This window comes from Amphiura filiformis, chromosome 7 (genome assembly GCF_039555335.1).
Source record: "Amphiura filiformis chromosome 7, Afil_fr2py, whole genome shotgun sequence".
NCBI classification, from domain to species: Eukaryota; Metazoa; Echinodermata; class Ophiuroidea; order Amphilepidida; family Amphiuridae; genus Amphiura; species Amphiura filiformis.
Window position 1 is genome coordinate 45,805,346 of NC_092634.1, and position 18,505 is coordinate 45,823,850.

At 36.5% G+C, this 18,505-nt stretch overlaps 1 protein-coding gene across 1 annotated transcript in view; it reads right to left on the bottom strand.

The window, feature by feature from the left end:
- LOC140157240 (uncharacterized) overlaps positions 1 to 18,505 on the bottom strand; it is an 82,023-nt gene that overhangs the window by 23,422 nt on the left and 40,096 nt on the right. Inside the window, exons 5-8 of the mRNA XM_072180361.1 lie at positions 9,768 to 9,922; positions 5,453 to 5,529; positions 2,621 to 2,721; positions 1,550 to 1,666 (exon numbers count right to left, since the gene is read on the bottom strand). Coding sequence (XP_072036462.1) covers positions 1,550 to 1,666; positions 2,621 to 2,721; positions 5,453 to 5,529; positions 9,768 to 9,922 — 450 coding nt within the window. The remainder of the gene's footprint in view (positions 1 to 1,549; positions 1,667 to 2,620; positions 2,722 to 5,452; positions 5,530 to 9,767; positions 9,923 to 18,505) is intronic.

Consider the following 18,505-nt stretch of genomic DNA (forward strand, 5'->3'; position numbering starts at 1 on the left):
GCGAGACTGTGAAGGTTTCTGGATACCGAATATGGGTTTAGATTAGGCCTATATCATGTCCTCAGCTAGGCCATATAATTTATTTTTGGAAAGGAAAGTCTAATCTCGGAGCCTATTCAATTGAGAAGGGACTGGATTTTGTCATAATAATATAAAAATTAATACTTAATGCCTCGCGATTTTTTTGATATCCAGCCATAGTATTTTAATTGATTAAAGCTATATCTTTACTAGCTTCATGCACTAATTTTCAAAACCCGCCCGGCCTTCTACATGTAGTGAGTACCACATTAGATTGTGTTTACAAGAAATAATAAGCGCTGCCTCCTCGAAATTTCTTATGCCATCAGCTTTGATGATTAAATATTATCTACAACTCGGCACCTGTGTTCAAGGCCTTTCTTTTATCTATTGACCTCAAAAGAAAGGATTAGAATGATCAGAATGTCGTCCCTGACCCCTTTCCACACATTAATAATGAGTCGGTAAGGAACGTATACCGTTATACTTCAATGAGTACGTATGGCTACTACGCAGTTCAATGGCCTTATTGTGATCTGGCGGGAGTTTTAAAAGCACGGTCCCTGACTGCGTGGGCATATTTCCGGACAAGGAACAATAGAGACCAATTGCCTGGCAATGACGTCACATGTAATCCCAGTCTAAAGTGTGAATAGAACATTATAGGCTGGTGGTCACTTATAGTACGATCAGTACGAAAAGTCCAATGCGATTATTAATGTATTTTCTAAAATTAAAAGAACCACTTTTTAGCGGGAATTTTTGTAAGTTACACAGCTGAAGTTGTGAAAGGGTTGAAAGACTACAATATTACGGCTTAAACAAGAATTTCTTTGTTTGGTCGTTATTCCTATAGACTCATCCCTTAAAAGTGATGCAACACTATAACCATTCAGATATACATGAATGATATTTTGATTTTAACTTTGTGTGAAACATCACAAACTATCCAAAGTGACTTAAACAGATTCTTACTTCAAAGGCACACCCATGATTGATTGACTGATTGATTGATTGATTTATTGCTTGATTGATTGATTTGCACATATTTTAGTATGCAGTATACCTGTCAAATTGGTCCACAATTTGTGACATGTATCTTGTACATTAGAGAAAGAAACACCCCTGTGCACACCCCTACCTAATTACCTATACACTCCCCCCACACACACATCATTCCATAAACCATTTAACAACAAATCAGGGACTTTGCTGCTTCAAGAGTGCACACCCTAAGCTACCCTAGACATTCCACAAATAACCTTCGCAACCAGGATCAGCTCAACAAGTTTCGTACGGGTTACAAATCAGAAAATGGCAGGTGCATGGTATACCCACCTCTATGGCTCAAAACCCCCATTTTTTGAGGTTATCTCCAACTGTGGAGCTCCACGGTTGTTAGCAGACTCCACAGTTGGTATGTGGCAAAACACACACACCTCCACAGTTGGCAGCATTTACAATGAGGTGGTGCACACACCCACAGTACTAGCGAACCCTGGGGGAGGGGGGAAGTATCAATACATACCGGTAATATTATGTGAGCACCATATTTGACTCTGATAGGACTTTCCTCATCCATTCCAGGGCGGACAGTCCATCTATCTATCCTCTCTGTGTAGTCTGCTGTACCTGCATCTTTATGCTGGGATTGAAAAAAAGCACATACATAACAGGGAAATATATCAGAAAGCTATTTCAAACATTCACACATGCAGACCTTAATGGTTAAAGCAATAATGTGCAATTCAATAAAGAATAGATGCTCATTTGTTTTCCACAAAATGTTAGTTTTCACTGATCACATTACGTCCCCTTTTAATTTTGAGCCATCAAATGAGGTAAACAAAGAAATTTGCTATTTCATTCAGTGCTTATTATCGTCAATGCGTGTATTAGGTTGCCGATCGTTATTGAGCTTCACACAGCTGGGACATACTCGACTGGTGAACTCGTAAGCAAGTATATGCAGTACGCACACAAGTTCTATAGGCATGATCAAATTTATATTACGTGTGAGCGTGCTGCTGTTGACTTGCATTCACATAAACACCACTGTAAAAGTGTGGATTCATCACTGATTAAAGCAATATGTGTGATTTGCATAAAGAATAGACTCCTATTTGAGAAGTTAGTTTTCACTGATAGCTACTGATCACATTGTCCCCTTTTAATTTTTGAGTCAAAAAAAAGAGGCAAAATGAAGAAAATTGCTATTTCATTCCAGCGCATACAATTTTTTTTTTGATTTGATTTGTTTGGCCTTTGACAACCCTGGATAACCCAAGAAAGCCTCTATTGAAGCTTATTTTCATTAAGATCCATTTGAACACCGGGACGGGTTGGGAACAGTCAGGAGTTAACACCCTACTCTTTTCGAAACTGGCTGCGAAATACATGTACAGGTATGGCTCTCTGCACACGGGACCGACGGTTTAACGTCCTCTCCGAAGGACGGAGTACTTTCATGATTCGTTTACCCAATTCTAAACAAACCATGGGGAGAGCGGAAGTCTGAATTTAATAGCGATATGTATACACAGGCCCGTAATTATTAGGTATATCACAAATGAATGAAAAAAATGGTACCTATTCATACCTTTTCTGCTATCTCATTAATAAGAGCATTCTTGATAATGATTGCTGTACAAGGACATCGAGACCTTACAGATACCAGGCTTTTGTTGCTTGTGAATAAACCTATGTGGATAGAAAGAAAACAGAATATTACTAATAATACTGTGTATATCCTGAAAATTTTTCTGACCAATTGAAGAGTGGTTTTCCAAAACTCACTCAGTCTACTTTACCCAATTATGAAAAAAAATCACCTTATGGACTCAGTATTTCAAATGGATTAGCTCTACCATCAATAGTTTGTTTCATCACAAAGCCATATTATAACATTTTCATACAAAATTAGTATTTCTTTGCCATAAAACATTACTTCTTACTGTCAGATATATTCCCCCGGGTATATTCCCTTTTAATTTTGAACCTAACAACTAGAAGCAAAGAAAATTGGAATTCACTACCAGCGCTGATGTTGCCAATATGTATCACTCCTTTGGTCTTGTTATGGTACGATCTTTTGTTATGTAGATCACTATCCCACACGGCATGTACGTACTGTGTTATGAACATCACGTATCCGTTCGACTAATATTTCCATCATAATAATAAAATGACGGTTCCTGTGTTTTATTCAAAATCTTGGATTTTGATAAAACTACAGCACCTAGGGGTCATCATTTTTACAGGGTATGTTGGTTTAATAAAGCACAATATGATTGTGTAAAACCAGTGGCATAGTGTCATAGGGGCATGGGGGGCACATGCACCCCAATCAATTTGAAATTTTAACAAATCCCATAGGAAAATTGCCGAAAAATGGCTTGTGCCCCCCAATCAGACCCGGTGCCCCCAAATCATGGTCGGTGCCCCCCAATGTGATGACCCACGCTACGACACTGTGTGAAACAACAGAATTTTGAAAAATTTTGAGGGTGTCCTCCTCAGCAAATGTTATAATATGGCTTTAAGTTTGGTAGTGAGAAACATGCACAGTCCATCTAACAACAGAATGTACAAGGGCGTTTTGTTTGCACATTTAAGGGATCTGAAATGAGCGTTTCGACAGTAATTTTTGTGGAACATGAGAGCACATCAGACATATCGAATGGCATACGAAGAATGTCTTTCTGATACCAAATCATTTTCATTTTTTGAAATTCACAATATAATACAAATTTTATGACAAATTATTAAAATTTGATATTTTTCACATTTTGATATATAACAGTTCTCGGTAAATTTTTAAATCTAATGATATATTCTTAAAGTGTATGTAGCTGGGAGAAAAAAGTCGACAATCAATTGAAAATTTTGACCTTTCATGTTGAAGATATGGATTTTTTCCTAAAAAGACCTAATTTTTTTTGTGTTTTGGGAAAAAAATCCATATCATACGAAAGGTCAAAATTTTCATTTGATCGTCGGCTTTTCATTCCACCTACATACACTTTAAGTATAAATCATCAGATTTATAAAGTTTACTTCAAGTGCTGTTAAATATCAAAAATATCAATTTTTAATCATTTGCCATAAAATTTGTATTACATTGCGAATTTCAAAAAATCAAAATTATTTGACATTCTTCATATTTAGAATGCAATTCGATATGTTGATATGTCCCACAATAAATACTGTCCAAACATTCATACCCCATCCCTTAAAGTATTGTTGTCACTACTAAACTTGAGGTGAAACAAAGGGTATAGACCTTTTTCTTGTGACGTCAGTCAATCGATATTGTAGTCTGAAGTAACAGTGTATGTGAATAACACATTTAAAGCCATCAATGTTACACTAAAATAAATAATACAGTGGTTATTTCTCCTTGTTTTTTTTCTACTCTCATATCAGTTTCAACATCATTCAAACATTTAATCCTATGAGAACTGGCCAAAAAGAATTTTTCTTATTAATTGGCCCAATCAGCATTATTAGAATAATTTCACCATCCAAAAAAATTCTGAAAAAATTCCATTCTGATTGGTGATGAAAGTAAAAATATAATGTAATTGACCAATCAGAGGCAATGTTAGATCAGCAGGTAGTGCTCAGGCGGTTAATATGATCGTTTATTGGCCACTAAAGTTTGTTCGGTTTATATAAGGCAGAAATTATTCGGCTTTTGTTACTGTGCGAGTCAATAAAGTCCCAACTCATGCTCGCCTAAATTCACATAAGCATGCGATAGTCACGCATTACGCAACACAATAGCATGCACGCCATTCTATATCACTACACGTTGTTTACGAGTCTTATTTTTTCCGCCTTATATAAACCGAACAAACTTAAGGTGTGATTCCAAAAAGGTCTATACCCCTAGATGTGGAGAGCCATTGAACTTGCTTTGCCACCCTGCTATCACCATAACCCTTAAAGCCATATTATTATAACATTTTCAAACAATAGATTATTATTTCTTTGCCATAAAATGTTAGCTTTTACTGTCAGATATAGCCCTGTATAATTTTGAGCCCAAGGACTAAGGCAAAGCAAAGAAAATTGGAATTTACTACCAGCGCCGATGTCGCCAATACGTATCACTTCTTCGGTTGTGTTATGGTATGATTCTTTGTTGTGTAGATCATTGTCCCACACACCATGTACGTACTGTGTTATGAACATCACATATGCGTTTGACTAATATTTTGATTGTAATAATAAAACGATGGTTCCTGCGTTTTATTCAAGATCTCGGATCTTGACAAAACTACATGACCTAGGGTCTAAATATTTGCAGGGTATGTTGGTTTAATAAAGTATAATATAATAGTGTAAAAAAACAGAATTTTGAAAAATATTGAGGGCGTTCTCCTCAGCAAATGTTATAATATGGCTTTAAAGCATGAACCCTACATACCTTCTTCTCCCAAACAAATTGGCCATCTAGCTGCATCCAATTCAGCAATCAACCCCTTTTCCTTCAATACTTCCACTCTATAAGAAATGAATATCACAATGCATGGTGAATTATTAACTCTCTTCACGCGGGTGTCGACTGCAGACGACATTTTTTTTTTTAAATTTAAAAATTCAAAAATTACAGAAATCTAGATTTTCATAACCATATTTGGAATCGGCATGAAAATTGCATTAAAATGAGTACAAACAAGCCTAGTATTGGTTCAGTAGTTCTTAAGATAGCTCTTGATATTTTGAGAAAATATTTCAAAACTTGAACTTTTTCCGTTTATGAAACGCATGGGCGGGCTAGTACGCAGAGCATTAACAACCTAATGAATATTTAAACCTAATGAATATTTAAACCTAATGAATATTTAATCCTAATGAATATTTAAATATTTCATAAAGACTGTTTGGAATTTCTAGTTTTGATCATATTGATAATTTTGAATGGAGTATAATTATAATTGATTGTTATCATGGTTATTGACTTATTGAGTAAACATGTTACTAAATCAAAGATGTGAATCACAATTACATTTTAGAAACTGTTTTCAGTAGATAGCTTAAATTGCATTTTGATTTCCTTCTGAAGTTAGTACCATAATTAGGCCTAAAAAAAGGTCTATTGACCATTGGCTCTAAAAAGTTTATGATCAGTAGGTCAGAAAAGGTTTTTTATTTATTTTTAAAAACATTTTCTGGACCATTATTTATTTTAAACACTTGAGAGGTAAATATATTGGTAGGCCTGTATTACTATTTAAATTGAACAAACACTCAGTTCAGTGGCGGTGCCACGGGGGGCATGAGGTGGAAAATTCCCCCAGTCAGAACTCTTGCCCCTAGTAAAAACCCAAAATTATGAGAATTTTACCTTTTTGCGGTAATTTTGCGCAAAATTGGTTGATTTTGCCCCCCCCCCCTGAAATTCACTTTGCCCCCTCAATCCCCCCGGGAAAAAAATTCCTGGCACCGCCACTGCAAACACTAATGTTCTGAGTAGTTTAATAAGTGTCAATTTCATCATCAAATATTTCATTTTGGCATGAAAATTAAAAATGGAAAATTTCTTTAAAAATTTGATCAGTTTTCTTTTTGTACAGTAAAATATGTGTTTATCGATAGTTCAGATTTCACACCACCAAATAGTATATATGGTTGTGCGCCCTTGAATTTCACTTCTCAGAAAAACCCATTGATTCTGAATTTAAGCATTAAAATGAGCAGAAATTTGCATAATTTTAGCCAAATTTGGATTGGTCATGATTAGTAATATTAATTCCTGCAAGTGTACCACAGATGGGAGAGATCGAATAACTTTTAATGATTTTAAGCAGCCTTTTCTTTACAGAAACACCGGCATGGTTTTGCCTGAAAAATAGGAAATTCCCAGACATCGTAGACTTTGAGGGCCAGTCGTAAAAAATAATGATGGTCAACCTATATTTTTTCCAAGCCAGAGGGATCAGGCAAGGGCTGATTTCAACCATCATAGCTGTCGCTAAAACTGAGTCGCTCCTGTGAAGAAAAAAATGACGTTTTCTTAAGGCAAATTTAGCACATATCTCTATGGGACTCTGATTTGGTGGTGTGAGATCATAAGAGGGCAACAGAAATTTGTTCCAGACCTTATTACTTAAATAACTATTAGGCCTATATTGTATTCTTTTGTTCCCCTCTAGTTTGGTAGTGATGTTCGTGCATATTTCACTTGTCACAGTATCAAGGCTCAGCTAAGAGGTGGCATTGGAGTCCTGAGTGGCCGGTTGTCATGCGTAGAGTGTGGTTGCTGTATTGAGCACAGCAAATGTAAGCAGGAGCCTGAAGTGAACTTGATTTGCAGCCAGTCAGTGGTAGCATCATGCATGGGGGTATTTTCCCATATACTTTTACTTTGCCCTCTCCCCAGGCCCCAGTCAGGACAAAAAAAATCATGGCGAATCCACTAGTAGTAGTATGGGCCATAATCGGCAAATTTAGAAAAAAAATCGGATTTCCCCCCCCCCAATAAAAACAAGAAAAAAATAAATCACGCCCCTCAAAAAACACATTTCTGGTGATGTTACAGCCAGCACTGAGTGAATCCATATAGGAGCCAATGTGGTGCATGCCCACTCTTTAAGTCCAAAATAGAGGAAAAAAGACCAGAAAGGGAGAAGAAAGGAATCAAATGAAGATAAAGAGAAGGAAACACTCTAGTCCCCTTACTTCAAACCCTGGATCCATCAATGACAGTAAACCACTTTGGGCTATTCCAGTTGAAATCCATATACCCCCTGGAAGACGTTCTTAATCTCTCATAGGGCTGTGAATTTCAAATGGAGTTACCCATTTTGAAATTCACACTCCTTGTGTGGGAGCCAGAGATTAAGGTCATGTATTCCATACCCAGCATTCGCAAAAGGTTAGAAAAGGTTTCCAGAAAATGTTTAAATGTCAGGTTATATAAAGGGTATAAAACGTTTTCATAACATTCAAAAACATTTTTTGATAACTTATAATTAAGTGCTAAAAAAATATTTGGTAAGAATTGTTTGCAGAAAATATTTTTCAATAACATTTTGAAAACATAAAAAAATATTTTTGTAGTGTGTTTTCATGCAAAACGTTTTCATGATATTTATACAGTGTGGGCCAAAAACAACTTTACCCAATTTCAGAGGGTGGTTGCTCGAATTGTAGAAGAGCTATTCATAATATTGTTACATATTCTAAATGTATATGTTTCTAAAAGCAAAAGAAGCTAAATTAACAAAATGGTGCTAGTTTTACGTCCGAGGGTCAAAAATCACTTTGTCCACACGTAATTCAATGGTATGTGTCCGATTGCTAAGAGTACGGCATACATATGCGTTAGGCATACATGTAATTGGTAAACTCGTTTGGCTTGTAGTTGGAAACGTGATGATTGTTTTACGTGCATGAAAGAAATACAATCGATTTTAACCCCCATTTACTTGTCATGTACTCGAACTTCACTCCTGTCATTAACCAACAATTAGCATAAAAATTACACAATTACAAAGGTTTTATCTGGCAAAATTTTTTAAATAGGCCTTCGTATGCGTTTTGTGATCGTGGCTTATTTCTAAATAGGTTGGCAAGGTGTCAAGATACGGCAATTCACAACACAAGAGATGACTTTTATGGCAGAGGTATACTTAATTAAGAACATAAAGCTTTTTGGTAGTGCAGCGTCAATTTCGGATAATTTTCGTTTCCCGAACGTAATTAGATCCCACCAAAATCTACCATAACTCTACATACGAACAGCTTTCACAACCTCGGAAGTGTGATGAATAGATGCAAAGCACGGAGCGGAAGTCCAAGAACTGGTCGTTCAGAGCAGCGGTCAGTTGTCGACGCAACAATTTGCCGAACATACCACTTAACGCAATAACTTCAAACTTTCTTGTAGATAACATTTCGTAATGACAAAAAAAAAATCAGGGCTGAGGTTACAATTGCTTTGCGATATTTGAAGAGAATTGTGTTTATCTTTGCAGCGTGGAAGCTGCATATCATGACGAAATATCATAGCTTGACATTTAAATTGTTCATGTTTGATTTATTTGATTGTGTTATATAAAATTGCTGAACAAATGTGTGCGATATTAAGTGGTTCTCATTCTTTATCGAACTCGCCATTGCAGTGATGCGACGCGACAGCTAGTAGGCCTTCAAGTGGACAAAGTTAATTTTGACTCTTTGATTTAAAACTAGCATCACGCTTTTTAATTTAATACATTTTTGAATAGTTTTTTCACCAAATACTCTAAAGAAGATGTTCTTTACGAATATGTAAAAACAATTTGCAGCAGACTTTTCAATTTTGAGATATGAACTGGGTAAAGTTGTTTTTGGCCCACGCTGTATAGCTTGACATTTAATGTTATAAAATGTTTTACCAAAACCAAAATTCCAAAATATAACCTGTTTAAAACATTTAGTGTTTGCTGGGTAGGTGTGTAATGATTTCAACTGGAATCAGTGGCGGCGCCAGGAATTTTTTCCGGGGGGGGGGATCAACAAATTTTGCTCAAAGTTGCGGCAAAATCAACAAATTTTGCTCAAAATTGCCACCAAATTGGAAATGTTATAGTAATTTTGTGTTTTTACTGGGGGAAACGGGGGGGGGGGGGGACAAGAGTTCTGGCTGGGGGGGATTTTCCCCATGCCCACCCCCCTGCTGCCACCACTGACTGGAATAGCCCATTCTTCTCATGATATCCAATCTAGACTCCATATCTGCCTTATAAATGTCTTACCTTCCCCTGGCTACAATAACTATTTCATCTGCAGGATCTCCTTCATTGATCAGGAAAGACTTGGTTGGTACTAACAGCACAGGATCACCACCTTTCTTTAAACCTTCTATGAGGTCATCAATCGCTTGCTCACCCCAGGCACTAAACATTGGCATCTGATGGAAAATGAGACAAGATTAAGGAAAATGATTTAATAAAGCAGACCAAATTTTTGTACTAGGCTCACCTGAACTATGTTTAGGATGTGAGTAACCACTTTTGGGTTAGCGATGTCTTCCAACCACCGGATCAAGAATTTAGGGTTAGGGTTAGATTTAGGGTCAGGGTTAGGGAATGGTTATGGTTAAGGTTAGGGTTAGGGAATCATTCTTGATCCGGTGGTTGGAATACATTGCTTACCCCACTTTTCTGTCTGTTCGTCCTTCCAAAAAACTACTGGGACAGAGACAAAGAAGACAAAGACAAGGTGAACTGTGACCTATATGAGAGGCTGAAAGGTTTTACTCTACTTTACATCTATACATATTAGAGAGCAAAGAAATAATGAAACACATATAGTTATGTTTTTCCCCTTTTTTTGTTGGGGGAGCACAAACAGGTACCCATGTTGTATACCATTCTCTGTCTTATATGGCATGCAAACATTTTGCAAGCTTTTTGAAGTAATTGTGACAGCCACAGTGAATTGCAAGAAAGAAAGGGGTAGGCAGTGGCGTGCGCAGCACATTGAAAGTGGGGGCGGCCAGGTTGTTCAGTTCCCCAATGAAGTCTGATTAGGAGTGTGAGGGGCAAATTTTGATGTTTTTCCCAATGACCAACAAAAGTGGGGGCTGTGCCCCCTGCTCCCCTTTGCGCACGCCACTGGGGGTAGGTGCGGGAGGGGGTGTACCATGGTGTACTCCCTCACACGTACAGAAGCCTCACATATTGCTTCACAAGTAGACCAACATCTTAGGTACTAGTCAATATTTTAATATAATAGATTTTCATTTTGTAAGGAATACAAATTACCTCTTACACTTTCCCTTCTAAATCTTGATTTTCATTCAGAAACAAATGACTTCTTACACTTTCAAACTCGATATATATTTTGTAAAAAAAACCAAACAACTTCTTACATTTAATTAGTGGGTTTTTAGTAGGTTCGCCGTCTGACAAGTTTAGAACTGTCAAGCTTTCGTCATGAGTAGCTCTGACTTTTTCAGGACAAAGTACCTAAGAATGAGACATGTAGGCCACCCCTTGTCTACTGATGGCTCTGAAAAGAGCCATTCACTGAATACTGCCCCTTGTCAACAGAGAACAAGCAGATCTTGCCTATCTGCTAATTTTAAAGGTTTTGGTGGCTCTGAAAAGAGCCGTTCACTGAAGAATGTCCCTTGTCTACAGAAAACAAGCAGACCTCGCCTATCTGCTGATTTTAAAGGTTTTGGTGGCTCTGAAAAGAGCCGTTTACTGAATACTGCCCCATGTCAACAGAAAACAAGCAGACCTTGTCTATCTGCTAAATTTAAAGCTTTGGTAGCTCCGAAAAGGTTGGAAATCAAAGTTAATTAAACTTCTACTATCAATAGAAATGACAGCAAAGAAATCAGTCGTATGTGGCTCTCTCTATTTTCAAACAACCAATCACAGAGCCCATGTCGTATGTGGCGCTCTCTATTTTCAAACAACCAATCACAGAGCTGCTAATCTTTACCATGTCCGCAATTAAGTGATATATACGCTCATCGCACATGCAATCAATCTAACGGTCCATGAGTGACCAAACCGTTCCTGGTAAGCCGTATACTTCTATTACAGTATAATTTATGTAGTCTATGTTTTTTGTTGACAAGGGGCAGTCTTCAGTGAACAGCTCTTTTTCAGAGCCAACAAACCTTTAAATTTAGCAGATAGGCGAGGTCTGCTTATTTTCTGTTGATAAGGGGCAGTCTTCAGTGAAAGCCTCTTTTCATAGCCACCTAGTGGGCCATGTCCCTAGTGGGACATGGAGTGGGACATGGCCTAAGTGGGACACATCCCTAGTGGGACATGGCCTAAGTGGGGCATGGCCCTAGTGGGACATGGACCTAGTGGGACATGGCCTAAGTGGGACATGGCCCTAGTGGGGCATGGACCTAGTGGGACATGGCCCAAGTGGGAACGACCTAAGTGGGACATGGCTAAGTGGGACATGGCCTAAGTGGGACAAGGTCTTAGTGGGACATGGACCTAGTGGGACATGGCCCTAGTGGGACATGGCCCTAGTGGGACATGGCCCTAGTGGGACATGGACCTAGTGGGACATGGCCCTAGTGGGAACGACCTAAGAGGGACATGGCTAAGTGGGACATGGACTAAGAGGGACATGGCCTAAGTGGGACATGGACTAGGTGAGATTGGACTAACTGGGACTGGACCAAGTGGGATTTGGACCAAATGGGATTGGACTAAGTGGGATTGGACCAAATGGGAATATAGGAATTGCCCTACAATTTGAAGCAAAAGTGGTAATGGCATCTGGCAGTAAAAAGTTGTCGAAGACCACATCAGTTTTTGCACATAAGACAAGTGGGATGTTCTTTGCCATCCAGGTCTTCTTTTACCATGTCTACCATGTAATGGGGTGTAATCTTCTGCATATTATAGTTCATCTTCCTGCATCCTCATGATATGTCCCAGGAATCATTGTCATGATTTGACAAGAGTTGATAAAGAGGCTGGCACAGGGTAGGTGATAAAGAATACCTGAAAGGCAGTCTTCTTGAATACTTTTTAAAAATATCTTTCAATAAAAATGTCTAGGGAAGGAATTAGCAATGACGTCAAAATTGCTTTTGAGGTTTTCGCTAATTTCTTCCCTAGACACTTTTCATTGAAAGATAAAAAAACAGTTATCAACAGGAAACCAGCATAATAGACTGTATCTATTTTGGAAATAAGAAATAAACATGCTTTTATATTTAATATTGCGCTGCTTTCGGCCAGTTTCCGTAAAAGGTAGCAACTAACTTATTTCAACCACATCACTTTATACTGATCCCCATGGCAAAGCGGTTTCCAGTAAAAGTTTATGATGCCTCTAGAGCAGTGGCATAACTAGGGTTGGTAGCGCCCGGGGCAAGAAACAAAATTGGCGCCCCTACCCCCCACCCAATAATATCTTAGAAGCAAGCAGTGGTGTAACTAGGGGTTGTGGCACCCAGGGCCAAGGACACGTAATGCCCCATCCATTTTTGAAACAATTGATTTTGTGTTGAAATGCACGCGAAGCGCCGAAAATTTTGACTTTCATTGCGTGGAGGGGTGCAGAATCGATGCTGAATTGGTCAATTTGGTGCCCCCCTAATGGTAGCGCCTGGTCACGCTTTCCCCTCTGCCCCCCGCTAGTTACACCACTGCTCTAGAGCCAACTGTGCATAAAATCGGTATAATAGTAACACTATTTTTGTGAATGTTATCTCTAGTTTGAAAAAAAGTACATGAGGTCAAAATGGGGTCAGAAGTCAGATATGTAAATACACGAAAATTGAGCCAATGTATCGATAATTTTCTAATTTGGATTTTTTGGGTCAAACATTTTTGAATGTCCAAAATGGTGTCAAATTACTCCAGGACATGTGATTGATACAAAAAGTTTCTTAGAGTGAAAATCAGCCTAATAACGAATGTCCAATTTCCAATCTCAGGCCAACTTCACCATGCTCTTTCTCTATCTTTGGGCATTTATAATAGTTATGATTGGGGTTAAATTATATGGCATGAAACTGTTCTTTAATTTTGCTCTCACTCCCTCTTTTTCTTTCAACATTTGTTTATCAGCCTTCTCTTTTCTCTCACTTTTTTTCTCTCCTCTCTCTTGATTAATTTGAATGTTCCATTTTATTCAATTGCATATATTCTCTTTCTTACATTCGCACTCTTACTCTTTAAATGCATCACATGCATGGTTCAGGAACAAAACCTATATGATAAACCCCTGGTGTGTTCAAGAAAAGTAGAGGAAGTCAATGTCAACCCTAACAAAGAGAAGAAGTAGCACAAGCTTTGTGGAGCACATCAGTCTTGCATACTATAGATCAAGTAACTGCTTGGCTGTTTGCGCATCATTCACAACAAACCATTTTGAAAAAAGCAACTTGTGGATAAGGTTTAGCATAATTGATATTCAAAATGGTTCTGCCTAGTAGCCTACACATTCTGTATGTAGTTGCTGTTAGCATTATGACCATCTTGACCATCATTTGCAATATAGCAACAATTGTGGCTTTCCTTAAAGTACGTCTTCTCCTGCGACAGAAGCCTAGTGATTTATTGATTTTGAACCTCTCGTTGGCTGACCTTGGGATAGGCCTGTTGCAAATTTACCAGTTCCCTATTATTGCCATGAAACTTTGGCCATATGGCAAATATGGATGTCAGCTGTTAGAATGTCTGGCTAATCTGTTTGTCAGTGTTGGAATGGTAACAATTGCAGCAATAAGCATGGATCGATATCTGCTTATGTCACGAGAATATCCTAAGTATATGAGGATCCAATCCAGAAAGCGCATAATGTGTATCATCTCTGGGATTTGGATTTATGGTATTCTACTGGGAACCGTCGAAGTTGTCTTTTGGGATATGCTGACACCACCTGGTTTAAATGATTACTTTGACTTCAGCCAAGATTGCCGCTCACCGCCAAAGCATAACATAGTTTATGCACTTGTGATGTCTATGTTAGGTATATTTGGTCCGCTCTTTGTGATTGAATCATTCAGTATTGCATTTTTTGTTCGGTTGATAAAAAAATTATGCCAACGAATGGTTCATCCAAGCAGCGACACAATGTCATCTCAAAATGTGAATGCAAGTTCAAGTAGGTCTGCTGCAAGACCAAGTGGTAGCTCTTCTTTCCCAATGGCTCATGGAGCAGCTATTCCAATGCCTGAGGCTGATCCCAACAAGCGCTACAAGAAGGCAGCCATTCTACTTGGTGCTATCGTATTGGTTGTCAACATCTGCATCCTGCCAGTTGTATTGTATGTTATCATCACCCTCTTTTGTCCTCAGTGTAATAATACGTACCTTCGTGACCAACTGAATTATTTGATGTACCTCAACTCCTGCATTAATCCATTTTTGTATGCAGCTACCATGACCAAGGTACGTAACTTTTACAAACGTACCCTGTGCAACTCGCGGTGACTTTTTTCTTTCACATGTTTCAGGATAACAGTACTAACGAAATATTGAGAACGAAGCCTGAAGTCTCAGACCAGAAATGATCCTTTATGACCTTTGATCTCATAGCTGTGATCACGTAAGACAAGTAAAGCAGTTAATCATAAGATATGTATATATAATTGTTAAAGCAGTTGATCATAATATATTTATATAATTATTATGTGTTCAAAGACATGTAAAGTAGTTGATCATAATATATGTATATAATTATATGTGTACAATTAACATAAGACATGTAAAGTAGTTGATCATAATATATGTATATAATTAGTATGTGTTCAATTCATGTAAGACAAGTAAAGTAAATTATATTCATAATATATGTATATAATTATATGTATATAAAAGTGTTCAATTAACGTAAGACATGTAAAGCAGTTGATCATAATATACTGTGCCAATAAAGTATCCTTACACTTGGAAAAATAATCATAATTTCAAAACTGAACAATATTGGGGTAAATTTGTTTTTTAATAGATGCACTATCTAATCCTGCACATTATGACACCACATTGAATCCAATGTGACCTCAAGAAGTAAAGTTACAAGCAATTGAATAGATAAAGGTACAGTTTTAAAAGTGACAAACTGGCCTATACAAGGCGCAAAAAGATTCCAACAAGTGTAACAAAGAGACAACACAGCTTCTTCAATGAAGCGTTATTTAAAGCAGTTTTTATTTCAGTTTTTGCTTCTCTGTACTTTTCATAACTTTCATTTTATTTGTCAGTTCTTTTGTTTCAGTTTTCTTTTGTTCCTTTTGTTCTTAATTAAATCCAAATGCATAAATTAGCCATTCACCACTCTCAAACCAGATGTCTAGTCCGTGGAGTTCTGAATAGGCCAGTTTGTCACTTTTAAAACTGGACCTTCGTCTAATCAAATGCTTGTAACTTTGCTTCTTGAAGTCACATTGGATTCAATGTGGTGTCAGATTAGATAGTGCATCTATTAAAAAAAAACAAATTTACCCAAATATTGTTCAGTTTGGAAGTTGTGATTATTTTTCCAAGTGTAAGGATACTTTATTGGCGCAGTATATATGTATATAATTATTATTTGTTCAATTAACACAAGACAATAAAAATCAGTTTATCATAAGATATGTATATTATTAAATATAAGTTCATATCCGTAATAGCTCTAGTATAGAGCCTCTGCCACTGCCCAATAGCACAAATAATCATCAGGTCTGCTACTACTATACCATACATTAGATTTTGCGGTCTGAATGAAAACTTTGGTTTTGGAGAAATACACTTTGATCTATGCTTTCTAATGCATGCAAAATATGCAAATATGTAAATGAAAAAAATAAATAAATAAAAGTCACTTAAGGGAAGTGGAATGAGCGTTTTGAGTGTTTCGACAGCATTTCTTGTGGGACATGAGAGCATTTATCGAATTGCATTCTGAATACTGAAGAATGTCTTTCTGATATCAAATAATTTTCATTTTATGAAATTCACGATATAATACAAATTTTATGACAAATTATTAAAATTTGATATTTTTCACATTTTGAGATATAACAGTCCTCGAAGTTAATTTTATAAATTTAATGATATAGTCTTAAAGTGTATGTAGCTGGGAGGAAAAGCCAACGATCAATTGAAAATTTTGACCTTTCATATTGAAGATATGGATTTTTTTCCCAAAAAGACCTAATTTTTCAATACGAAGGTCAAAATTTTCAATTGATCGTCGGCTTTTCATCCCACCTACATACACTTTAGGTAGAAATCATCAGATTTATAAAGTTTACTTGAGTACTGTTAAATATCAAAAATATCAATTTTAATGATTTGCCATAAAATGTGTATTACATTGCTAATTTCAAAAATCAAAATTATTTGATATCAGAAGGCCATTCTTCGTATTCAGAATGCAATTCGATATGTCTGATGTGCTCTAATGTCCCACAATAAATTCTGTCCAAACGTTCATACCCCTTCCCTTAATGATTTTAAAGCTTTTTTGAAAATATGATTCAATTTTCTTAATACATATTGTTAAAGTTGTTTTAAGACGTAAAGTGATATAAAAGTAAGCAAATCCGGCATTCAGAGAGTTTTGAATAATTTAATATGATGTTTGAATTTTAGCACATGTCCTTAAAAGGACTTAGATGTCAAGGTTTTTCGAGGGAGGATATAATTTAATATACAAATTAGAAGTAGAAGACATATAAATTTACTTTTATTACGTTTAGAGAAATAAAAATGCAAATATACCATTCATTCAAATGATGCAAATGACATTTTCAAAATCACAAAAACTGTATATTTTCTGTATTGGACGCATGATTTCAAAAGTTTTTTTTCTAAATCTGTTGACCTTAGAGCAATAAAATTTGACAATTTGATCCAAAAGTTAATCAAGTTTCCAAAACAATGACAAAAGAGTTAAAATTACATTTTAAAGTTGGATTCACATTTATTCAGTAAAACAGATTTAGAGTAACTGAAATTAATATTGTATTAAAAGTTTAAAATGTTTAGGGTAGCGATAGCTAGAGAGGTACCTCAGATTTAGATACTTTTAATTACCATGATGACTTTCCAAAGTACTGCCCAAAGTTTTAACACCAGATTATTGTGGCCAATGTGCCTGCATGCCCACAAGGAAGGGCCCCTTTCTTTGTGAGTGAAATGTGTCATATTTTGTCATTTTGTGAGAAATTCAAATCTACAGTGTTGCCGAATGTATTTACACCCCTTTATAGCCATCAGGGATAAATCCGGGGAATAAATGTTTTGCATGCATTAGAAAGCCATATAGTTCAAAGTGTATTTTTCTAAAAATAAAATTTGTATATCATTTAAATATTGTTAGAATGGAAGCTGATCGAAATGAGCAAATTTTCAACATTAAAATTGCTAAAAACAGACCAAACAAGGAAATTTGGTTTTTGCCTGTTACCACGGCAACAAGTGAAAATTTATTTTTTTCAATGTCACTCAAGGTGTTAGTGCCCAAGTACCTTTCATCAAAAAAGGTATGAGCAAAATCTATCTTTGACCGATCACACTATGATCACGCTGAGGGTAAATATTTAGGTGCAATAGCAACTAATACATGTGCAGTGTTTGAAAATAATAAATAATAATGTTTATAACTAGACGTTGGTGATAAAGAATACCCGAAGGGCAGTCTTCTTGAATACTTTTAAAGAAATATCTTTCAATGAAAAATGTCTAGGGATGGATAGCAACAAACTCGAAAGAAATTGCTTTTGTGGTTGTCGCTAATTCCTTCCCTAGACATTTTTCATTGAAAGATATAAAATAGTAAAATCAACAAATAGATAGATAAATTTGTGAATATTCTCAAATTTAATATCCATCTTATTAAGTAATATCAACAGTCAACCAACGTAATAGACTGTACCTATTTTTGAAATTCATTCATTCATTAAATTTTTTGTGAATTAAAAAATAAATAATACGCTTATAAGTTTAATATAACTGTGTTGGGCAAGTTTCCATAAAAGCTAGCAACTAAATTGTTGCTAATCCTCTCTGTT